The sequence below is a fragment of the Varanus komodoensis genome, unplaced genomic scaffold (genome assembly GCF_004798865.1).
Source record: "Varanus komodoensis strain SLA01 unplaced genomic scaffold, ASM479886v1 scaffold22, whole genome shotgun sequence".
Classification (NCBI taxonomy): domain Eukaryota; kingdom Metazoa; phylum Chordata; class Lepidosauria; order Squamata; family Varanidae; genus Varanus; species Varanus komodoensis.
This window is the reverse complement of record NW_025335606.1, coordinates 7,310,409-7,335,649: the sequence shown is the minus strand read 5'-3', so window position 1 is coordinate 7,335,649 and position 25,241 is coordinate 7,310,409. Positions and strand designations below refer to the sequence as shown.

The window sequence follows — 25,241 nt, the reverse complement described above, 5'->3', positions numbered from 1 at the left end:
TATGGCTGTTTTTTCTCCGACCACCCATAAAATAGTTTACTAGGACTATGCAGGTCCTGAGACATGCTTACAGGTGTTATTTAGATCTCCCTCGTATATGAGACACCAGTGTGAGTACTAGTTACTCACTTTCCAAAAGTTGCCCAGCAGCTGTTCATCAATACAGCCAAGTTCCCATGCTTACTGTAAATGAGTGGTTCACAGAGTGGATAAAATTCTTAATCTGATAGGGATTGCTTATGATGATGTTGGTTGCTCCCAAATAATCTGTAAGTCAGCAAGAAGTCCTAGTAAAAGATGAGAAGAGGTGATGGGGAGGAAAATAAAAGTGGCCTGCCGAGTATTAAAGGTTGGTTGATGGAGTTGTGTGAAATATTGCGCTCTTCTGCACTTGAGAGTTGAGTCAGTAGGCTTTGGGCCCAACAATGATACAGACATTGCATGTTTTACATTGAGCTTCATTTTCTACTGTTGTTTATGCTAATCATTTGCTGGTGAGTGACTTACTGTTGTCACTTCCACCACCTTCTGTGCACGCACCTCTACAGTGGCCAATAAATTGTGGGCAGGAGGCATGACTTTTTAGCATACAAATGGGATTGGATTGTAGTTGGTTTGATTTGCTGTGAAAATGAATGATCGTGAGTACTGCTTCACAAAATATGTGATTCATAATGTTGTAGAACTGGTACAACACAAACATAAATGTGCCAGGTTAGGAAGGATAAAATTTTAAAACCTGTTAAATGTTTGAATTCTAGTGTTAAAAATGTGCAGGCTTTTGAGATCTTCAGACCTATTTATCCCATAAGATATAACCAAAAGCAGGTTGGCACTCGTAGCAGGGAGAATAGGAGGAGGAGTTAGACTCTGTCTGGAATATTGTGTCCAGTTCTGGGCACCAAGATTTAAGAAAGATGCAGAAAACTTAGAGAGGGCAACAGAATTGACCCAGAGTTTGGAAACACTGTCCTATGAGGAGAGACTGAGTGAACTGGGCATTTTCAATCTTGAGAAGGAAAGGCCCTCTGAGGGCGGGGGGGACATGATATCCCTCTATAAGTACCTCAAAGACTGTCACAAAGAGGAAGGCCAAGATCTCTTCTCGCTGATACCAGAGTGTAGGGCACAGAGTAATCAGATCAAGTAGTGTCAACCCAGATTCAGGCTAGATAGCAGGAAAGGTTTCCTGACTGTCAGAGCAATACAGTAGCGGAGCCAAATGCCTAGAGAGGTGGTGGGCTCTCCCACACTGGAGACATTCAGAAAGAAATTGCTCAGTCATCTGAGGGGGATAGTGCATATGGGTGTCCTGCAACAGCAGAAGGTTGGACCTGCTGGCTTTCTTGGCCCCTTCCAACTCTACTATTCCATGATTCTATGTAGGGAAAAACTCACTGACTGTTCTAGGCAAGTTGCCTGCATGATCATGGTCTTGAGGGTGGAAGAGGGGAGGAAGGGTCTGCACACACTCAAATAAGGTTATAACATAGAGGTGGGCAACTGATGGCCTTCCAGATATTTTGGCCTTAACTCCATTAGCCCTAGCCACTATAGCGAATGCTGAAAGGTCACGCACATTGTAGGCCAAAGCAAGTTGCTTTTCCCATGCTGTAGCAGGGGATAACTTCAGGCCTCACTTGGGAGTTACTGCAGCTGTCCTTGAATGGCTTGAAGGGAGAAGGGCAGAAACACCGAAGTCCCTCTCTTGAAAACAAAACCCACCTATTTCTCTGTGGGCCAAGCCCAGAGAAGATTCCGATCAAACTTTTCTGTCGTTGGTGCTTCTCGTAGCCCCAACATAGCCCTGTTAACTCCAGGACAAACTGGAAACCATCATGTTGCCAGCTAGAGCCTTATTTGAATTCTGGACATCCTATCTCCCTCTCTATGGTACTCTAGTTTTGCTGGTTGAAATGTTTTTTCACATGAAATGAGAGTTACTGTTCTGATAACGTTATTTGTATAGTTTATCAAAATGCTTTTTTGGAGCTTAAAAGTCTCCCTTCTGTTTGTAGGCTTTTCTTGAGTGACATGAGACCTTCACAAGTGGAGACCAAGTAAGAAGATGGGAGCGAACAGCAGCAGTATTAATGAGCTTCCAGAAAATGAGTACTTAAAAAGATTGTCGGGACAAGAAGTGATCTCGGAGAATGACCCATTTTGGAATCAGCTGCTTTCTTTTAGCTTTAACACACCAACTAACAGGTAATGTGTTTAGTAACTATGCAGTGATTTTCAGCTAAAGCAGCGGAAGTCTAAGGGTTTTTAGCCGATTTGGGTTGTCAGCCACTTAGAAGTGAAAATTTTTTTGCTCTTTGCCTACAGAAGGTGACTCTCCTTTTAAAAGGTGTTCCTTTGTTCCCTTTCTTTCCTTGGTTGCTGTAGCAAGTAGGACTTTGGTTTTGTCCTTCAGCAGCTAAGAGAGAAGGTTGCGTGAAGAAACTGGTGGATCCCTGGGGTGGGGGAAATACGGTAGATTCATCTCCTCTATTGCAGAGATTGTTTTATGTTGATAACCCCCCCCCAGCAATTCTAGCTGCCCTTCTTTCTGTTATTTATGCAGTGTTGTACTTCCAGCTGTCTCAAGAATGCTTATATTGGGGTGCATGACTGAGCCTGGGGTGCACAAACACACACACAGTCTCTTAGTCACATGCTCATTCTTCAGGAATCATGGCTCTGGGATTGCTGGCGGTGCGAGGCATCTTCAGCCTGCTCCTGTTCCAGCCACCTAGGAGCTTCAGGGTCACTGGGGAAGGGAACTCGGCCACCTGAACCCCATCACTACTTTACTGCATTCATTTTAGCATGGGGTTTTTAAATGGCAGCTGGGTATTTTGAAGGGCTGCCCTACAGGGTTTGGGTAGCTAAAGCTAGTGCCACTCTGGGTTACCTTCTGGCTGAGCACAATTATTCAACTCACCTGCAGGCAAAACCTGGAACTGCCTAGTGTTTTACTACTTCTCATTTTAGAAGGGCAGATTCTTTGCCTAACAGCACTTCGGGAAACAGATTAACATAGCCTGCATTTACATGAGCAGAAGGAAGCAATGTTGCCCATAACTCTTGATGATCTGAGTGTGAATACTTTTACTGTTTTTCTTTCTGAGTACTGCTTTCTTGACATAAGTGTTGAAGAATTAAAGAGTGTTAAGGTTTGGGCTGGATCCAAAGGAGAGCCAGTAGGACTTGAATATAAGGTCATGGCTCACTTTCATTCTGTAGGTTTCAAAGAGTCGCCTCTAAGTATGCCTAAGCCTGCACTGAACCCATGTTGATGCAAGCCTTCCAGTGCAGGTGGCTATGTTGGTTGATAATTGGGAATGGAGAATGTCACAGAAAGTGAAGCTCAAGGGGCGTAGCAGATCCATTCCTATAGCGATACTTTGCTGTGTGTGTGTGTCCCCTGTAGCAGTTTGGGTGAGCGTTATTGTTTGGTTTGTACCCAGTCAGTTGCTTGAGTGCCATGCCACTGATTTCTGGGATATTTGTCCCCCCACCACCCCACCAAACAATTTATTTAGGAATGAATTGATAATGCGATGCAGTATGTTGTGTTGAACACTAGATGGCAGTGCTGTATGACAGTTGAGTGACTGAGAGGTTATCATAGTGTAGGTTATCATTTAGCAATCAGAGTGCTTCAGATGTGAAGTGTTTCCCACATGGATACCACTTCCATATAGAATATGTGAGGCAGATTGCATCTTCACCGTTAATTGTCACGCCTTCCCTTTTTGCTATTCATAAACTAATTATGCACACAGGAATTTTTCTTTGTAATCTGCCCCTTCAGTTATCCTGACATATTTTGTCTCCTTAAGGTGGAAAGCTTTGGGTGTGGCAGTGCACAAATTAGAGATGGTGAATCAATAAACCTTGAGCTTACCAAGGTTCTCCAAACTCAACCTTAAGAGTTATGTCCATATCTGATTATGTGCTTTGTTTTGTATTTCCATGTGAAAATTTGTATGTATTTTGTGCATAGTTTATGCATCAGTTGTATGCATATTAGAAATGTACACATTGATTAATGTACGTTTCAGCAGTGTGCATTTTTCATGTCTATTATTTAGATGTGTCTTTGTTTGAATGCAGTTCTGTAAATCACGTTGCTTCCTTAGAAATAGACAGATTTTGACCACAGAGTTCACTGGGGTCTGTGTTTGGGTGCAAGAGGTGGAAACTAAGTAATTTCTGGTCAAGGACGAAGTGAAATAAATTTGTCATACATCCCTAACACAAAGTGAGAGGTACATCTTTCCCCCCTGCCTTGCAGTTAATGTATTTACTGTCCTTGATCTATGAGAGCTCTTAAAACTCTCAATAATACATTATCTGCACATTTGTTCCTGCATAAGTGTTACTTGCTTTATTGCTGGAAAATGTCAAGCTGAAGCAGAATTTGCAGGAAATCAAATTATTTCTCTTAATATTTACCATTTCACTTTGTTCTTTCCCTCTGATTCAATGGCCGATTGAAGAATAGTGTGTCTGAGACTTCTTAATGGAAAACATAGAAGTGGATGTCTTTTAAGTTGCCTTAATGCACACATTTTTTAAAAAAATTGGCACAATAAATTACACGCAGCTTTTACACGCTTCGATGCCTTTTCCTATGAATAGTCCATTAAAGTCTGTCGTATGAGTGCACTGAATGATAATGAGGAGCTCTTTACCTAGGAAAGGGGCAACAGCTTTCAAGAGGATTTCCGCCATAATTCCTTGCTCCACAGTTGCTTTGAAAGATGCAGTTTGTCAGGAGAGGGTGTCTGTGGATGAATACAGGTTCTCTTTCTCTGGAGTATATTCTCAAATCTTTTTAAAAGTTCTTTTCTGCTCTTAGAAGCCTGTTTATTAAATAAAAAAGATACTAGCGTGCTCCCCCTGCCCCAAATTTCTAAAGATGTTTATATTTTTTGTTCTTGAAGGGCATGTCTACTCCAGGGTTAATGAGTCAAAAGTATGACTGTTGCTGCCATACATTTGGACATGTTAACAACCTCATGTCTTGATATAAAGAACATGGGTGGCTTTGTTTTGGCTGACAAGCTGCTTGCAGTTCACAGGCAGTTCAAGTGAGACTATTGAACAAAAAGATGCATGTGTATTTCTTTTATGGGTTTTGCTTGTGTCTACTTATACTTAGAGGACAGAGAAAGGACTAGCTGTGCATTGTTCTTCCCTTGCTACTGAATGAAAAGGGTAATAGGAAAGAGGGATTTCTGTCCTCTGAAAGAAGAACCAAATTGGGCAAAAGATTCCTGAAATTTGGAAAGACAGTATATCTGGTGAGGCTTGGAAGAGAACATCAATCACCAGATTATTTATCTGGAAAATACATTGAAGTGTGCAGAAATGGCAGCGGCGTTGGCAGGATCAGCTCTCCACTCTTTGGTGTCTTGCAGTGCAGGTGAAAGAGGGAGTTTATGGTGGTTCCTTCGCTTGCAGCAGTAGGAATCCTAATCAGTGTGTTACAGAATTGTTGAAACCGTTGCTCCAGAGTCCATGAATTCAAGCTGGGAAACGTGGACTAAAACAGCAAGTCTGGGTACATTTTTAGTGTCACGTTCTTCAGCTTTGTTTGACTCACTTTAGCTGTTCAGTCAGTTACTGCTGCTGGTGTTGGGAAACAATTAAGCTTTCGTAGCTCTGCAAGATAATTATCATGGATTGTGCAAAGGTTTCATAAGAGCAGCACTGAAAGCCCGTCAGTTAACACATGGATTACTGTATTGGAAAGGCTACCCTAAAGTGTGTGCGCGCAGGCACGTGCGTGTGTCTCTTCGTAAGAATATGGCATGCACACATAATCTTCAACAAATGTATTTTTCTACTTTCAGCTGATGAACAAGTGTTCCTCTTTTGTAGACTAAGGCTGCAATCTTTTCCTTTCTAGGAAGCTGAACCTATTTTTGTATATATTAGAGAACCTATTTACTGCCTTCTCCAGGCTTTCCGGTGATTTAGGAAACTGCAGGCATTCCTCAGTCCCTGGAAGATGCAGGGGAGAGGAAGGCACTGCAGTGCTTTCTCCTTTCCAGTGCCTGCGTAGCTGCTTTGTGTCGTGCTGCCCATTGGTTGCACGGGACATTTGTCCTGGGCCCTGGTCACACTGGGGTGGGGAGAGCTGTTCATTTCTTCTTTTTACTACCACTGGCAGAAGTGGTGCCGCCGCCGCCGCCGCCTCCTCCTCCTCCTCCTCCTCTTCTTCGTCATCTTATTATTATTACTGCATTTATATCCCTCTTGTTCAGACCCTAAGGTGGCTTCTATATCTCCGTTTTATCCCCACAACAACAACCCTACGAGGTCGGTTGGGCTGAGAGCTTGTGACTGGTGCAGAGTCACCCAGCGAGCTCCGTGGCCGAGGTCCCAAGGCCAAGGGAACCATGCCAGAAGGGTGGTCCATGTATTCCTTGCCTGATTTGGCATAGGTGCTGCGACATTTAGTGACCCTTTTGGGGAGCAGATTGGTTATGGGGCCTCAAACTACGGCCCATGGGCTGGATCCGGCCCGCCATGCCCATTGATCCAGCCCGTCGTAGCTTGTCACCCGTATGCGCGCACGCATACGCATGTGGCGAGGCGCCGGCTTGCTCACCAGGAGATCGTTTTGGACTTGTTGAGAGAGAATGATCTCCGCACATGCATGCCCCTGCCTTTCTGCGCGTGTGCACATGTGCGCCCCCCCTCTCCCGGCCCACGCCCCCTGCCTGCACCACCCTGGTGGCCCGTGCCCATCCCTGGCACCTTTCAGCTGGCCCCCCTATTCAAAAAGTTTCAGGACCCCTGGAATAGGCCATCACAGGCAGGAAACCGTAGGCATAGCTTCAGTATTCCGTCGAACATGGGGTTTCCAGTGCTGCTGCCAGTCATCCGCAGATAAAGATGTACTGCATTCCAGTTGCTGGAGAGCCCAAGTGGGAGCTGTTGCGTCCAGGGCCTCCCAGGCAGCTGGGCTAGAGAGACCTTTGGCCTGCCTCAGCGTGGCAGTTTGCGCCTTCCCGTGCACGGGCGAAGCAGCCGTGGGGCCAGCCACGTCTTCCAGCGACACGCCGTTGGTCTTCCATCCTGACAGCATCTCATAGGAACACAGAAGGTCTATTTTCCAGGCTCACAAACTGTTTTGCAGGCATCTGCTTTTTCTTGGTTCTGGCTTTTTGTCCCTGGTTTGTAACTAATTTTTAACGAAGACCAGATTTTCATCAGCGAAGAACAGAAGGGCCAGCAGCATCAGCTTCTCCCACTGACTTACTCTGATGTAAGCCAAGATACAGGCAAAGAGTTCATTACCCACCCCACCCGCTGCACTCCCCAAGTGCCTTTTCGGCTGCTCTGTATGCTCCCTTACGGCGTGGCCCGTGCACGAGAGGCTTCTGGTGCGGCAGGGCCCTGCCAAGGCCCGTTTCAGTCAGTCCGTTTCAGTGGCTGCCTGCGAGGATGTGCGTGTGTGGTCTTGGTCTGTTGGGCTGGATTTGGACTCTGAGCCCCCAGTGGCTTGGTCTGCATGAGCAAAGAAGAACATACTGTTCTTTTCAGGTCCACATCCACAGAGCTTCTCTTTTTTAAAGGACTCGTTTGACAGTATCTCCTTCATGTTTCAGTGGTAGTTTTTGAACTGCTATCAGCCTACTGCGCAAACTTTTACTGCAAGGAAAATACCATCCTTGCACTGAAGCCCTTCACCCCCAACTTCTGCTACTTTTCCGTTGTCTTGGAATTATGACTCTGAACTAGTGCTTGAAACCTGTTTGCAAATCTGGCTAGGAGGGAATCTGGTTGGTGTTAACCATGGCAACCATTGTTGCAGATATATTGCATAATTTATTTATTTAAGGTTTAAGAAATGGTTTTATAATTTAAGGTTTCAGGAGATTTGTGCCAGGGATGTGAGGGAGTGTTCAGCCTTTAGCCACCTTGGCATTGAAGCCTCTGCACCCAAGCCCATTTGGTTAATAGGCTTTGGCCTAAAAGCTGCAGTTTCTCTGATTTCTACTAATAGAACTGCATTGTTTAAGAGATGACAGGTGCTACAGTGGCAGTTGAGCCCTTCTGTTCAGAGGATTTAGAAACGACAAAATGATCTTTGTTTTGTTTCTCTGTTTTAGAAGCTAGAACGGAACATTTTCTGTTTTGTGAAAATATAAAAGTTTCCCCTTTGTTTCTGTTTACTTCTTCCTCAATTAAATTTGCATTGTTATCATTATATTACTGGGATCATTAGCACTTTATGTATTTTCAGAAGATTGGTAGTATTATAAAAATATAGGTTCGACAGGGATTTAAAGACTGTGCTACTTCTGTAATGATGGAAAAAGCCAATCCATGTTATGGTAATCCTCTAATCTAGTGCAAGTTTATTTATTTATTTATTTATATTTTTCTATTTATATCCTGCCTTTTCCTACAAAGGGCTCAAGGCAGCTTGCATCATTCTCCTTCTCCATCTTATCCCCACAACAACAATCCTGTGAGGTAGGCTGGGCTGAGACTGTGTGACTGGCCCAAAGTCACCCAGTTGGCTCCATGGCTGAGCGGGGACTAGAACCCAGATTGCCTGAGTCCCAGTCCCGTGCTCTTAACCACTACACTATCACTGGCTCTATATGTTCCATCATCAAGCTACACTTGGCTCATGGCTGACTGCCCTCTCCTATTGCCAGGGCTCAGTTCCCAGTCCTGCTATCTTACCCAACTGGACGCAGAGAATGAGTCAGTGTGGCTTCAGAAACACAGTCCATAAGTATCTTCCTATTAAAGTGGCAAAATCGAGCACTCCAACCAACGAGTTCAGAACTAGGCTGTGGAACAGAGAAGTGAGCTGGTGAATAGTGCATCACATCACCTGAAGTGAATGCTTGATTTTCATTCATAAAACCAATAGAATAAAAAAAAAAAGCTGCTTTCTTCCGAAGAGGGTGCACCTCCAGAAGCCTCTTCGTGGTTCTGTAGCCTAAAATCATCCCTTGCCAGGCAGGGATACACCTTGGTGCCCCAGGAGCCAGCTGGACTGTTTTAAAATGTGGAGAGAATTAGGGGAGCCCCTATTTTTCAGACCTAAGGAATTGTGAGGCATAACTGTAGATTGTGTGACATCCATTCTCCGTTTCCCCCCTTTTTCCTTACCATGTGTCTTTAATTATAGCTGTCTGTTTCCTTGGTTAAGAAAAGGGACCACCTAGGAGATGAAGCTTTAGCACTTCTTGTGTATAATCAGTAGGGTCTATTAGACTTTCTAGCTTTTTATTCATGTTTCAACCCCCCACTCCCCAGTTCTTGCCCCACGTGTGTGTGTGTGTGTGTGTGTGTGTGTGAGAGAGAGAGAGAGAGAGAGAGAGAGAGAGAGAGAGAGAGACAGAGGGGTGGGGGGTGGGGAAGGAGGATTGACTGCTGTCTGGAATGCATATAGGCATTTTCACACTCACCTATGTATATCTGATATGTTTCATATGCAGAATCCAAAAGCATAGTTAACACCTTTATCTCTTCCCTTTATATACACCTATTTTATAAATAACTAATTTAAGTCATTTGGATATATTGTTTTACTTCTGCCAAAATTAATAGAGTGTGGCTAGATTTCTGCAAATGCCATTTTTCTTTTGTTTGAGTGCAGTGTGCTAATTTTGCTATAATACAGAAAGTCGTATTTTATCCAGCCATTCTTCATTCAGTATTCTTTGCACTCTCAGTGCTTTTGCAACTGTTAGTAGTGACATTATCTGCAGTGGATAAGAGGAGGTATTTCTGCAGGCAAAAGTGACATGAGCATCTGCCATAAGCTTGTGCAAATATGTGACCTACCGACTCTGGCCCAGTTTTTAGCTTGAAGGATGGCATGTTGTGGAGAACTGCTGTCTGCAGTTAGCATATGCTAATTACAGCTTTAATTCTAGACATTTTGGCCTAGTGGTAGGGAGGGGCAATTAATGCTATACTGACACTCGGCAGTTCATCTGGCCCAGCAGTAAGATAGTTTGCTCACACCCAACTAGTAGTAAAAAAGAAATGATAAAGCTAGCACACTAAAATTTCCCTTTAACAACATCTGACAAATGAGCATGCAGTATCAATATACATAAACATAGCTAAGATGTCAAAAATTTAAAAGCCCTGCTTTTGTCAAGATACGCCACCCATTTCACTGAGATCTGAACTTTAGACCAAAAAAAGATTTCTTGGGCATAGAGGTCTTCCTGGGGTTTTAACAAAAGTAAAATTTTGGGCAATGATACTCCAGGTCTCTTCAGATGACCAGAACCTATACAGTGAGTGTATTGGGAGCAGTGAGGGCATGCGGCAGGCCCCCTTACTTACACACATTCACTAGGCTGTGCATAGAGCCTCTGCGGCTGGGAAACCAGCACAGAAGAGTGCATCAGGTCAGTCTGCATAGCCTCATGAGTGCATGCAAACGGTGGGGACCAGTCATCACAATTCTGCCATTACCTTCCACACGGTGTTCACTATATGTGCTTCAACCATCTGCAGTTTTGTGTTTTTGCTTTGAAATTGATCTGTTTGGAAGTAGATGGCCATCCTTTGCAGTCCTAGGAAAGGACATTGGAAGCTCTTGCTAATGCTGAGCTACAAAACCTCTCCAGCACTCCAAAGGTTATAGAGTAGGTTGTAGCTCTGCGGAAGGGTTGCTGTATATGTCAGCTGTACACAGAGTCCTGGCACACACACTTCCCTGGTAATTATAGCTGACTCATCCATAGTTCAGTAATGTTTAAGTGCAGACGTACAGGCTGATACATATTTAGGAAAGTGCATGTAGCTGCTAAATGCATATGCTGCCTGTGGACGTATGTGTGATTCAGTTGGGAGGGCCAACAGGTGGGAGGGATAGCATGTTATGAACGTAAATGCATAAGAAAAGCCACGCTGAATCATTCCAGTGGTCCTTCCAGTCCAGCACACTTTTCACATGGTGGCAAACCAGCAGGATCCCTCAAGCAGGATAGGTACAAGCGTTCCGCTTGCCCAGCCTCCTTAGCAGGTGTCCTGCCTCTGATAAATGAGGCAGCACATAGCCAGTAAGGCTAGTAGCCATTGGGAACCTTCCCCTCAGAATTTGTCTGATCCCATAGTTTTCCATTTTTTGAAGGAAATATTCTCTTTGAATGTTTCCTTGACTCTATTTCTTAATCATGCTAGTGATTTCCTGGACTTCATGTTACCTTTCCTAACTTGTTGCATGCATACTCGCTGTGCCTCTATTATTGAATAATCTTGCAGGTATTTTGAGTGGAATTGATTCTTAGGACTCCCTACTTCTGTCTGTTTCCTCATTTCAGACAACTTTCTTGTTTTGAAGTCAACAAACATTTAGTAGGTTCTGGGCAACCACATCTAGAATTAAATCCAGGATTATGTCCTCTCTGGTTGGTTCCTTGACCAGCTTTTCTAGGACACAGTAACTTAGGTCATTGACACTGTTACAGCACTGCCTTTGTTTGAGGTCCCTCTGATTTCATTCTCCGTCTCAAGATCACCCTGAGCCTTCTGGTTGCAGGGACAAGAGCATATGTCTATGACTAAATGAGTTTTAGAGACAGCAATTATTACCCACCGTATTTCTGTTGAGGAGCCTGCAGATTGTCGATTATCACATCTGCTGGATTCTTTGTCCTCTTTGACATACAGAGCGGCACCTCATTCCTCATTCCTCCTATATGGTTTATCTAGAGATGGCCATATCCCATTGGTTCTCTCCATTTCACCAGGTTTCCGTACTGTGGACAATATATGGTTCTTCTTTAAAATCAGGCACTCTTGTGTTTCAGCTCTTCTGGCATTTGTGCAGAAATACTTGAATGCAGCATCCTTCTCCAGGTGCATGCAACTTACATGTTGGCTTTTGGGCCTCTCTGATTACTTATCATGTCTGGCCCTAAGCTTCTGGCTCTATTTCCTCACCACCTACATTATGGCAATCAGAAGCCTTTTTCTTTTTGTCTTCTAGGGAACCGGATGTTCCCCATTTCCTGCCAGCTTTCCTCCAGAGATCAGTTTAAAAGCTGCTCTGCTACCATTTTTCTGTTCTGTCTCAGCAGCCTTGGTTCAAGTGGAGTACGAGTACTTCGCTCTTGTACGGGCCCAGCTTATCCCTTAATGTTCCCCAGTGCCTAACAAATTGGAACATCTCCTCTCTGCTGCCATCTCATCCACAGGTTGAGACTCCTGCGCTGTGCCTGCCTAGCTGGCCCTGTACATCGGCTGCCCTGGATTTCATCCTTTTTCCTGACAACCTAACTTTGGCCTCCAGGACCTTATACTACGTTTCCTGTGTCATGAGTGCCGACACGGATCATGTGTTAATCCTTGTGTGTGATGCTTCTTTTCTGCAAATGTCCTGCCCCTGGCCTGTTTTTTTAACTAGGCTGTTTCTGGTCTCTGACACTATCTGGAAGGAGAATTATACATATGGCAAGCAGAGATTTTCAGGGGAGAATTCATGAGAAGGGATTTAATTACACTCACTGTTCCTATGTTAATGCAATAACCAAGAGCAACTGTACTGCTCTTCAGTTTGTCATTACATGTTAACTCTACAGTGTCTTAGTTTCCTTGAAGCACTGCAGCTCAAAAGGTCTTTATATTGAATCCTGTTCCTATAATCTTTTGGCCTGATGATGAGTGAGATAAGCAGACCTCCCTGAAATTAGTTAACTTTCCATATTAACTTCCTGGAGATGTTTGGGCTTCAACATACACTAGTACTTCTACAAGTGAGGAATCCTTTGGCGAACATGTGGGGATGCTATATAATTATCCTATGAGTAGGCAGACTGGGAATGTACAAAAACATCATTGCATGAGTAGATACTTGAGCTTCAGGACGGCTTTCAAGTGGATTTCTTCTGTAAATGTACTCTGACCTTTTGCAGTGGTTTTGATTGCACAAAGTGGGTGGCAAACAGCCTGCCCTAATCTTGGGAAGAAGGGAATTGCCAGAGCTTCTCAGCACCGCCATTCCCTCAGTCTCCACGTGCTCCGAGCTCTGAAAAGCTGAATGGCTGTTCAGGGCAAGCAATATTGCTTGTGGCAAGAAAGTCCGTGAAGCACTCAGTCCAGCGATTTTCCATAAAGCTAAGGGCTGTTTCACACATTTTCATTAAGCAAGTTGGAATCGTGTGAAAATGGCGTGACCTTTTTCTTTGCGGTTTGTCACGTATTCGACACTGTGATGGTCCACAGCTTCTAGACACAAGTACATTTTTGTTCCATTGTTCAAATTTTTTTAACTGTGTAAACTGCCAAGAGAGCCATCTGGCTGTGGGATAGCATGAAAATGAAATAAATAAATTTGGCTAAAAAGTCTGGATGTACTAATGATTGGTGGGAATGGGGATCATAGTGGACTTTCCCCCAGGAAGGATTTCTTCTGTCAATAAAATGTAATATTGAATGAGAAACGGCCCTAAGAAACCCTGCTGTTGTCCTGCCTAGCTCTCTGGGATGACCTGTCAGCCTGTTACTTGGCCTCAGTGCTTCCCATTAACTCAGGGTGGCCAACTTTTATCCCTTCCCCCAGGTATTTTGGCCCACAGTTTGCATCAGCCCTGGCCAGCATAGCCAGTCATGAGGAATGATGGGAATTGTAGGCCAAATCATATCTGTTCCTTTTAAAGTTCTGGCAGCTTCTTACCATTCTTGCTACCATATTATGCTATCTTAGAGTATCTTTTTATATTGGAAAGGATTCACTGTCTTGCAGGCTTTCCCTGCTTTCCCTAGCATTGTCCATAGCTGGTGTGTTACAGCTTTTGTAATTTGTAGTTGCACAGTAGAAATGTGGAATTTGGCATCTGAACATGGAATTTAGCATCCTGAGAAGCTTGGCTTTCCTTTTCAGAGGCAAATTTCTAGCCAGCTCTTAAGTCTATGTGTGGCCAATGCTTAGTGGAATCTCAGAAGCCAGATGAGAGCTGAGCCGGATTTCCAATGTCTGTGGGTGGAGCTTCAGCATTTGGTATGGTTTGAATTACACAAAGTGAGCAAATGTTTGCAAGCCCAACTCTTCTTGGTGCAAGATTTTGATTGTGCTTTCAAAACAAAGTGTACTCATCCCTGGCACTGTGCTTCCTCCTGCTCTTACAGCTCTTGTCCTTGCCAGGTATTTTTTTTTCCTGGAATTACTGCCTCCAGCCTGTAGACTGCAAGGGATCAGTTAAAAATTGCCAGATATGTGAAGGGAAACTGCAATATATAGAATGGCCATGAATCCCATAAAGGAGGGAAACAGGATGTAAGACTTTTTGGATCAATGGAGAAAGGTTGCTCTTGGCAACTCTGATTCTCTTCCAGAACATGAGGTATATCTCTTTCCTCCTCTGAGTTCTCTGTGCAGATAACCTGTAGTAAAAAGTGGTCTCTTATTTTGTGTCAGGTACAAAAAACAGAATGCATCTCTCTCCCAAGTCCTCTATGGGGTGCAGAAGATTGGAACAAGAGAAACCACCTTCCTACTTCCAAGACTGAGAGTTTCTCTTTGCATTTGAATATACACCCTGGTAGCAAGCCAGTGAACAACAGGCCCCAATCCAAGGCTGAGCTGCACTCTTGGATTCATCCAGCATTAAATGAGCAGAATGTTTCTCGATGCTTCCGTTTGTCTGCTCAACTGGCGCAAAGTGATAGTTTTGGAAGGTCAGAAGTAGTGAGAAAGATTGAGTCCTGACAACCACAAATAATATTTGGTTACCAGGACTAACTGTGCGTTGGAACTATGCTCAGAAGTTCATTTTTCATAGTTAAGGTGTTATGTAGTGTTTTCAAGTTTAGTATCATCAGATATTTTTAAGTGGTGGATGTAAAAAATGCTGTGCCATTTGTTTGGGTTGTTCACAATGTGCAAACATATCTTTAAAAGCCACGGTGAGCTCTGGTAGTCTGTGCAGTGGCCTTTAAATTCTTGCTTCCTATAACAGAACATGTTTTACTTGTTTCCAGAGTAAAATAATTATTCACTAGTAGCTTTCCTCTTAAGGAAGGGCCCGTTGTGGCCCTTCTGTTGTAAGCCTTTGGGCAGGCTTTGCCATGTTTCACTTTTGCACAGTGCCTCGATCTGACGTTTTGGTTGATGTCAATAGTTTACAGCAAACTTGCGCATCCCTGAACACACTAAATACACCAAGACAGAGTTTTTGGTAGAATGAACCATGCTTTCAGTCACACATACCATGGCATTTATGTATGCAGATGCCTTCCAGATGGTCGTGGTTCTACAGGATGATAGGGATACTAGTGTTAACATAAACGTTATATTATGCTTTAGTTAAGAATTTGTTTTGAAACTGTATTTTATTACTGTTAGCTGCCCTCAATGCTATTTTTGACTGAAAACTGGGATATTACAGCATGAATGAACTCATGCCATCAATGGTGATGATAATTGCAGATAGGTGAGAGAGTGATGGATTTGAGCATGGTCTCTCTTGAATTACATAGAAATGAACAAATAAGTGAAGGAAGGGAGAGGTGATGATGATAATGCAGTCATCATTTTTCTGCTGACACCAATAGTTGCAGGATGACCTCGTTCCATGTCCGACTTCAGCCATGGATGTACAGAGAAATGGGAAAGAAATAATTACTCTCCTTATCTGGTTATGTTTCTGTGCAGGCTATCCAAGCATGAATTCATTCATGCTTTATGGTTCATTCATGGTTGGATGCTTTCAGTTGTCCCAACCTGTTACTTCGGAGCAACCTGTTTGTAATAAGGTCCAGTGTTGTAGTTAGAATGAGCACAAGTATATGTACGGAGGGCAGTGTAAGAGGCAACATGAGTTTTTCCTACCACATTGTTTCTGCTTCATAAGGGATGCCCTCTTACATTTTCCCTTCTAGGTTTTTTTTTTTTTTTTGAGAAAACTATATTTATTTAAAGAAATGTATTAGCTGTTTTTCAAAATTTGCTATTTTTCAAAGATAGCAAAGAGTATATAATAAAATTAATAAAAAGATTAATTTATTAAAATATAACACTATTACAGTAAAGATAAGCAGAAAAATTAAAAAACAAGCAATATCCTTCTCTTTCATCCAGCCAAGATCTTAAAAAAAAAAAAAGGTGACTAGGAATATATACAATGATAATCTGCCTTTCCATTTGAAAGCATTCTGCTGCTAAAATCTTTTTATGGCCCACCTAAAAGATGAGAAGGAGAAGGAGTTGATCAAATCTCCTGAGAAAGGGAGATCTGGAAATGTGGAGCATCCACAGGAAAAGTGTTCTCTCTTGCCCTCCAGCCCTCCCTCTCAAGCTTGTAAGTAGGTCTTGCACTGTTTATCTTAGTGCTCTTTGTGTGGGTGTAGGCAATCCTTTACGGGCATAATCCTGTGAATATTTAGATAGAAGAATGGCCTACAGCTCAGCTTTGCCCAGCCAGGCACTTAGTACTTGTACTAGTAGCAACCTGTTTGAGCTGAAGACAGAATCCAGTGTTGCAGGTAGAGTTGGTGTTGCTGATGGAGTTATGGCTGACTGAGGGATGCTGGGAGTTGTAAGACTTTTTCTGTCCAAACACGCATAGAACTGCATTCGAAGTAATGTGACCCCAAACTGTTAAGACCTTCAAAATTCAACAGCAGGGCTTTGTTGCAAACAGGTTTGAACCGGGTAATGTGGTTGGAATGAGCTAGTGGTAAACTTTTATACAGCTGTACCTTAAAATTAGATTTGGGCCTTTAATTTGCTTATTAAATGCTCTGTGCAAATGCTTACGAATACTTATTGAGTGAAGATGTTCTGCCGTCTTGAAGGTGTGAGGTGAATGTTGGTTGCCTGTTGCCAGTAGCTTTCAGACTGTGTTCCTGGAGTTCCTCTTGATTTATCAGGCTTTCCTCAGCGAAAGAACCAGTTGCCCTCTGCTGGCACCAATCCCTTCCTGTAGAGTGTAGCCAACGTACGGCAGGATTTCATTCCAGGCCTCACTCTTGGGTCAGCTGAGCCAAGGTTGGCCCCAGTAGGCTTGGCCCGTGTCTGCCGCGAAGGACAGGTGTGCTCTGTGGCATACCCCTGAACCTTTGCCAAGGAGCAGAGATTCCAAGGCAGAAAACTGGAAGTAGGAGTGGTTCCTGAGGCTAGAAGTCTTGGAAATGAACGGATTAATAGCGCTCTAAGCTGTAACATGCTTCTCTTGTCTGCTGCAAGGGGGCAAGCCAGCCTGGCACAGCCAGGACCTTCTGCCTCCGGGACATCTAGTGGGGGGAATTAAGAGTTCGGAACTTCTCTAGGGTAACAGAAATACCCTCATTACTGAAGGAAAAGGAAGGCAGAGATTGCCGTATTAGCCTGCCTTCTTGACAAGCCAGGCATTTGGCCCATTTAAGCAGCTGCCCATGGTTAGCTGCTGTCGACAGCAGGATGCTACTAGATTTTTTGGGACTGTAGTAGATGCCCAGAACCAAGCAAATCAACTTAGGTTGGCCATGGCATTGTTTTTATTTGTCTTATCTTCCGGTAGCTCATAAAACAAATGATGTTGTAGTTCATAAGAATGACATGCTTCTATTATAACAGATATAATTGCTTTTCTTTTAAAAAAAAGCCTCGTGTCATTAATGAGCAGCTTCCACATACGTTCAGTGTTGGTGCTAACTTTTTTTTTCTCTTGTGTCTGCAGTGCTGAGCTAAAGCTTTTGGAAGAAGCTGCCATCTCGGTATGCAAGTCTTTAGGTAGGAGGCTATTTTGATGTTGGCATTTATTTCTGTGTATTTCATATTATCAACTTTACTAGCAAATTGCACAGCTGTATAAATCTTTGTATCTGTGGTGCATTTAATATTCTCCATCTGTGCTCTATGCATGTGCTTTTGAGAACTACTTTTTACTCCCAAGGCTTGATGTAGACATATTGTACCCGCATGTGCTGTTTGAACATAAAGTTTTCACAGGTTTTTCCTTTATTTTGCATGCTGTCACAGGAAGTGGCTTGGGCACAGCTATATTAAGTTGTAGTAGAACAGGTTGTTTTTCATCTTTCTTTTCTTTTAAAAAAAGATTTACAAGTATTTATTCCAAGGACAATATGTGTAGGAGGTAAAAGCAGAGATGGAATATGAAAAGGAATTGGAATTTACATTAGCTCACACTTTAAAATTCTGGATTTTGATCCTTCCGGAAACCTGTTATGAATTTAAACATGAATATAACAATCACCTTGTAGAATCAGGCCAGGTCATGCTACCTCTGAACATTCTGATTTGTTTTTAAGTCATTCCACATGGTTTCACAGATACTAACTGACTGGGTTTGCATGAACAAGTCAACCTGTCATGGGTAGCTATCCACATGGGTAGCTATCCAGTGGTCTGCATTTACTCATTCCCCCCAACCCCCCAGATTTCACGGCTGCTTATGTCCCTGTCAAAAACAACTTAATTAGTCTTGTTGAATAACCTGTCTTAAGAGGAAGGCTTAGTTTTGACATCTGTAAATTGGATGGGTCATACTCTTCCAACTTCCTGAGCACCCAGAGTGTCAGCAAAGGGTGGAAAAGGTCAATCAGATTCATCCCAACAAAACTGGAGGATTTCACTGGGAACAGTGGCACCACCTTCTTTCACCAGCAAAGATGCCCCCATAGCTTTGCGTTTCACTTGGTAACTTGTTATTTGATGTCTAGCGTTGGGAAGCAAAACAACAGATTAACCTATTTGTAGCCTTGGCTTGCAAATGTCCATGAATGGTGGCTCTGTGGGGACAGATTATTGGCAAAACAAGGCTGCTCATTTGGAATGGTCATCACTGTCACTTGCACAGCTCTGAACTATTGACCGTCCGATTAAAAAACAGAAAGAAAGAAATTCTGGAGTAATCTGTGTAAATCTTGGGTGCAAAAAAGGTGGGGAACTATTGGCACCTGCTCCAGTGTGCCACTTGAGCACTTTGGCTCTTGTGAAATATTATTTCTGGAAAAGAGCGAAATGAAGCAGTGGTGACTGCCAGAGGGCTCTAGATTGCTGCAGAGAGGAAAGATAAGTTGTGTCATAGATTCCCCTGGGATGTGCATGGGAGGACCATGGGGAAAGAAGGCAGGGAGATAAGCTGTGATGAACCTGATTGTCTCTCTCAAACAACCCACACTGCATAGCGTGTTGCATAATGGGTTGCCCTGTTGTGTCAAATTAGCCCATAGGTTCTGTTTAACCAGCATTGTTGAAAGCTGTTGAAAGAACTACTGTCAGTAATTTATCTAATCTTTCATTAAAGCCATTTGTCAAGGTGCATTCAGACAGTATGGGATCTATGTGATTACTTCTAAAAATGGCCAATCCACATTAAAATCTTCCCCTTGAGAACACACCAATCCATGCTGTGACATTGTGATGCTGTGTAGTTCCCTACCCATGTTTCACATCATGAGCCACTACCAGGAGTGCTGGGAGACCATGCCAGCATGACATTGTCATTATTGAAGGGGAGGTGGCAAGTGTCCCACGCCTTGAGATCAGCAACAGATGCCCTTCTCCAGGAACCCTCTGTGAATGATATTAGGAAGGCGAGTACCCAGAGGAGGGCCTTCTCTGCAGTGGCACCCCATCTATGGAATGCGCTCCCCAGAGAGGTCCGCCTGGCACCGTCGTTATTTGTTTTTCCGTACCAGGCTAAGACCTTTTTATTTAAAACTTATTTTAATTGTTAATGTATTGGTTATTTATAGGATTTTAAATCTTTTAAGTGGAGATGCACCGGGTTTTAATATTTTTATTGTACAATTTGTTATATTTTGTTCTTGTTGTGAGCCTCCCCGAGGCTTTGTTGCGATGGGGACGGCATAATTTTTTTTAAATAAATAAATGTCAACAAAGAGCTGCTGTTTTCAATGGCATCTTTGTGCCCATCACGTCTAGTTCCATCTAACCAAGTACCAAGGGAATCACCTGCTAGGTGGTTAAAGAAATATTAGTCACATGAGCTCTAACTGATTCATCAGTGGAATCTTTTAAACTTGCATGTAATGAAGTGGGTAAAATTTTACTCTTTTAGATGATCCTCACTTTCTGTGTGTTAGAGAGGAGAGGATTCCTCTTATAAGATGATGCTTGCGACATTTAGTATGCAATGGCATAGTGATCAGTTTTGAAGTGGAGGACCCCATCAAGCCAGTCTTCATAGCCATGCTTCCAGGGACAATCCAAAAATGTAGGACGCTGTGTCAATAGATTTCATTTATGCACATGTTCACACATACCACCACCAAAGAACAGCAGTAAAGAGCAAAACAGCCAATTTAATAATTTTTCTGCTGCACTTTGCTTCTAGTAAATAGTTACCTTATTTACATTGACCCTTATGGGGAAATTTGACTTGACGTGTGACCAATTTGGGTCGCAACCAGAGTCGTGGAATGGATTAAGTTTGTGAGCCAAGCTACCATTGTACTTTAACCTTGAGGCCACAGTGTAGAACAAGGGTCCTCAAACTTTCAACAGGGGGCCAGTTGAAAGGCGGCAGTGGTGGGCGCAGGCCGACGAGGTGGTGGTGGGCAAGCGCGGGGCGAGGCAGCCATGGTGGGTGCAGGCCAGCGAAGCGGCAGCTCGCTCGCTCGCTCTCTCAGAGATTGTTTTCTCTGAGCAAGTCCAAAACCTCTGAGGTGGGCCGGATAAATGTGCATGGCGGGCTGGATGCAGCCCACAGGCCGTAGTTTGAGGACTACGAATAGAATAGAATATTCAAATATAATATGAATAGAATAGAATAGAAGCCCACTGAATTTGGTAGGACTGAGTTTTGGCTAAGCATTACAGGATTGTGCTGCATATCTTGCAGTCTTATTGTATATTTGTGAAGAAACTTGCAGAATATGTAATGCAAACAAAGAACACTGATTTTTAAATAATAGAATAAAATAAATAGACTCAGAGAATAAAATAAATAGACTCAGAGAATAAATGATAGAGTGTAAACCCAAGAATTATACTCATTAAAGAGAAAGCCCTTCTTAAAGCAATTTTCATTAGGATATTAAAATGTTTTCTAATAGAAGTACTGTTGCCTGCTCCGTCCGAGTTTAAAGTTAACAAAAGCGCCTTAGGGAATAACCTTGTAGTCACAGAGAGGAGGCCTGGATGCAGAAGATTTGCCAGTAGTTATTATGGTGGTATCCAATTAAGTCCAGCTGCCAGTGGAGCATTGTCTGTCAGCAACATGGTGAGGGATCCAAATCCCTGTCCGTTGCTTTCTGCACACTTTCAGAATCTGCTCTGGAGGGTTGGGGTATCCGCCAAGGAGATTTGGGGAGTGGGAGAGTCTTTGGGAGTGGGGTGGGGAAGACTCAGCAGTTTGAGTCTAAGCACATTTGTTTGGAAGTAACTACTGTGTTTCCTTGGGCTTATGGCTAAATGGGTGTATATATAGTACTCTGAGGCGTTAATATGTTACATGTACATGTTGGAGAAACTGAAATCTCATGGGACCTGTTCAACTCTTCCTCCTAGTGGAGAATAATCCTCGGACAGGAAATCTTGCTGCGCTGATTAAAGTCTTCCTTTCTAGAACCAAAGAGTTAAAAATCTCAGCAGAATGCCAAAAGTAAGTACATCGTATTTGTGTTTTTTTGTCTAAGTCATTCTTGGTGATTTTTGAATACAAGAACATTTACCACCTGGGTCATGAGTGCTCATGGAACTATTTGTCTAGCAAGGTAATCATTCCAGGTGGATAGCTGAGGAAAAATGCAAGTTTTAAGCATTTCTGATAAGAGCTGCCTGCATCACCTGTAAACTTAGGTGAGTCCTTGCCTTTGGCTTATTGAAGGTTTAATGCCAAATTTACTCAGAGAACTTTAATTTATGGCAAAGAATTTTGTTAATTGTCATCAGAAAATCATGTTTACAAGAGTGTATTGTGTCAAGTGACATCAATTGCTGAAAAGGTCAGAGAATCATTTTGCATTGTGTGATTAGTTCGAGGGATGCAGGTGGCGCAGTTCATGGCACCACCTTCTGTTTTATTGGTGGCTGTTTGGCAGTGAGTCAGTTCCAAGATGTTAGGTAGTCCAACATACAATAAGTTGCAGAAAGTGGACTGAGGGTGGCAGGAAGGATTTGATTTAAATCACAATTTAAATCACTAGTCAGTAAGATTAGATTTAAAACATGGTTTTCTATACAATTTGCATGCATACATGCCTTGCCCATAGGTAGAGAAACTTCACTAAAATATTTCCAAACTGGGTCTACTGTCATTATAGGGAAAGAACAATAAGATAAACCTCAGACTATACACAAAAAGATCCAAAGACTTGTGGAGTAGTCTGCTCAAAAGGTTTCACTTTCATTTTACTGCTTTCCTCTCCCTCCTCGTACTTAAGTTCTTGTGCAGATCTATTCATTCTCAAATATCTTCTTTGAACCCCAGCACTTAAGGGGTAAGAGGTTGATTCTGTGTACGAAGATTTGCAAAGGAACAATAAGATTAAGGTCTTTTTCTCAACTCTGTATATTTTATAACATTTTATAAAAGGGGATCTCTGCAGACACAAATCCACAGTTTTCAGAAATATAAAACCGTGCATCTGTGATAATACCTTCTAGATAGAGAAAATGCCCAATAATCTTACAGAAACCTCTGGAAAAGCACGACACTGAGAATGGATTAACATAATTCATTTATCAAAAATTTTAACATTGTATGACTATACAGCCTCATGCTATATAATTAAAAACAAATCCTTATTTCATTATGAATAACCTTTGGACTATAATGTATCTTAAACAGAAAACTATCTTTAAATAGACTTTTCCTCAGAGGAATTTATTTTATAAAATTCCAATTTTATTATTTTTTTAATCATTGATTTTTATCCAGCCTGGAGTGTGGCTAAGATGTGTGTCTGAGGCCCAGATGTCTTCATGCAAGCTCTGTATACATACAAAGTCAAGCAAATCTGGTGTTATTCCCATGACAGTCGTTTCTGAGTGCTCAGTCCCATCTAGACAACCATGATGGGTTAAATCAGGGGTCCTCAAACTTTTTTCTCTCCAAAACGATCTCCTTGCGAGCAAGCCGGCGCTTCACCATGGTGTGCGTGTGGCAACCTATGGCGGGCTGGATAAATGGGCATGACGGGCCGGATCCAGCCCGCAGGCCATAGTTTGAGGAGCCATGGGTTAAATGATGTCACTGTGCAGGACAAGCAAGGAACATGTGACTAGACTTTTTGGCTCAGTCCTGTCCTCAGTAGCTCCCCTTGCCTGGTCATTCCTGGAAAACCTCTCCTCAGTGATCTCCATTTTCAGGCCTTAGTTTTGCTCTTTCCCTTCTTGTTTTACTTACTTCAGTGCATTCTCCTCTCTTTCCTAGTTTAGCCTTTTTTCTTAAAAAAGAAAAAAAATAGCTGTCCTTTTTTCTAACTCTTTTGACTTTTTGCCACAAGATGGCACCACCCAGCATGAAGAGTGCCAAGCCTTATGAAAGAAAGGAAAAGAAGGTATGACGAATCAAGCCAGTGGTTGGTTACCAAATGTCCCACTTTAGAGCAAATGCTTATGGCTCTGATCATGAAGAGCTTGCCTCAGAGCCTTTCTTATTGTTCTGGCATAGGCAACACCTGTGCCTTAGCTTGACCATCACAACGGCTGGTTATCCCACAGCTCGGCAAACAGGAGGATCAAAGTGGAGCCTGGTACTAGATGACTCGAAGTATCTCACCCTCCCTATAGTTCCTGCCTCAGGTGAGGTCAAGCTAGGCAGCAGCAATCTGGAGGCATTTTTGAGGGCGCACAAGCAATTCTGGGGCTCCAGGAGCAGGAGCCGGCTTCAGCACACCCAGTCTTTCCCTCCCAACAAGCAGTTTCACTTTCTCATGATGATGTAGATGGCTTTTTCCAAGAGCAGCCTTTTCCAGGTTATAAAGTGGAGGTGGAGGAACCCCCAGGCACTCCCTCATTCTCGTCAGGGAATTCAGCTACACAGCAGTTTGTCCACCCAGTCTCAGATCAGTACTTAGTCAAAACAGTGCAGTCGGTCATTAATCAGTGAAGAGGGCATAAAGAACCTTTTCCTCCCATTCTACTTCTTCTGTTGCTTCCCCCCAACCAAAGAAAAAATTACAAAAAGGCAGACATTCTAAGCCTTCTCATAAAATGAAGTTGCCCACAGATTCTGCTGAATCAGCCTCTAATTCTCCTGATCCTCATTGCACTGTCAGGGAAAACATCATAAATCTAAGGGATCGTCTTCTGAGCAACTTCTGACTCAGACCTTCCCTTGTTGAAGATGAAGCACCATGGTTAAAGGGGGATTGGCCAGAACCTGGGCATGTAGAGGAACCTTCCAGTGTAAGATGATTTAACACTGATTATTTTCTTCTAGTTGTATCTAAAGGTAGGCCTCCTTGGGCATTAATCCTCCTCAGGAAACAACCAGCAGTGAAAGTGCTATTTCCACAGCTTAAGTCAGCTGACCATGAGATATTATAGTTCTCCATCTTTTGTATAATTGTTTAAAGCTGAATGTAATGCAAGAAGGTCCTCCATAGCTTTAAAAAATGGCTTCTTTCTACAGATGTTGTAATGGACAAACTTAAGGTTCCTGTAGTTCATGTACCACAAGGGGGGGGGGGTTCTCTCCTCCATAGTCCATGCAGAAATGTACCTTCACGTTCCCATCATTGCACAGCACCAGTGATTGCTTTGTTTTTTGTACAAAGAACACCATTTTCAATACAGAGCACTGCCCTTTGGTCTAGCATCAGCACCAAGAGTTTTTCCAAGCTAATTCTAGCAGAATGACTTGTATCTGTACCTCTGTGGATGATCTTCTAAGGTACCATTGCTGACAAGGACCCATGCACCAATCACCCAAGGCCACAGGTTCTTTATGAACTTCCAAAAGAGCTCCCTCCACCCCTCCCAATTACTCATTCATCTGGGGGCAGTATTGGACATCTCCAAAAGAATAATATCTATGATTCGGGACATGTTATCCAAGATCCACCAAGAAGCAAAGTCTCTCCCTCAAGCATACCTAATAGAGCTCACGTTCCTTGCTCATGCACTGGTTTTCATGATAGCCTGCTTAGGGATCATGCCATGGGCCATTTTTCATCTCAGACCCCTACAATGGCTGCTTTTCCCCATTCAGTTTTGCATAACTTACAAACAGATGATGCAGAATCTATTTTGCCACTTGGTCACAATGAATCAGAACATCTCTCCTTTAGTGAAGAGCACAGCAGAACGTATGGCACACCAATTCAGGAACCAGCTGCCTCAC

General features: G+C 43.0%; 1 protein-coding gene across 6 annotated transcripts in view; it reads left to right on the top strand.

The window, feature by feature from the left end:
- Positions 1-25,241, top strand: part of DYM (dymeclin) — a 223,858-nt gene that overhangs the window by 16,149 nt on the left and 182,468 nt on the right. For all 6 annotated transcript variants that reach the window (XM_044431104.1, XM_044431105.1, XM_044431103.1 and 3 more), the window contains 3 exons: positions 2,019-2,208; positions 17,643-17,695; positions 21,461-21,554. In XM_044431104.1, coding sequence (XP_044287039.1) covers positions 2,069-2,208; positions 17,643-17,695; positions 21,461-21,554 — 287 coding nt within the window. In that variant the 5' untranslated portion in view covers positions 2,019-2,068. The remainder of the gene's footprint in view (positions 1-2,018; positions 2,209-17,642; positions 17,696-21,460; positions 21,555-25,241) is intronic.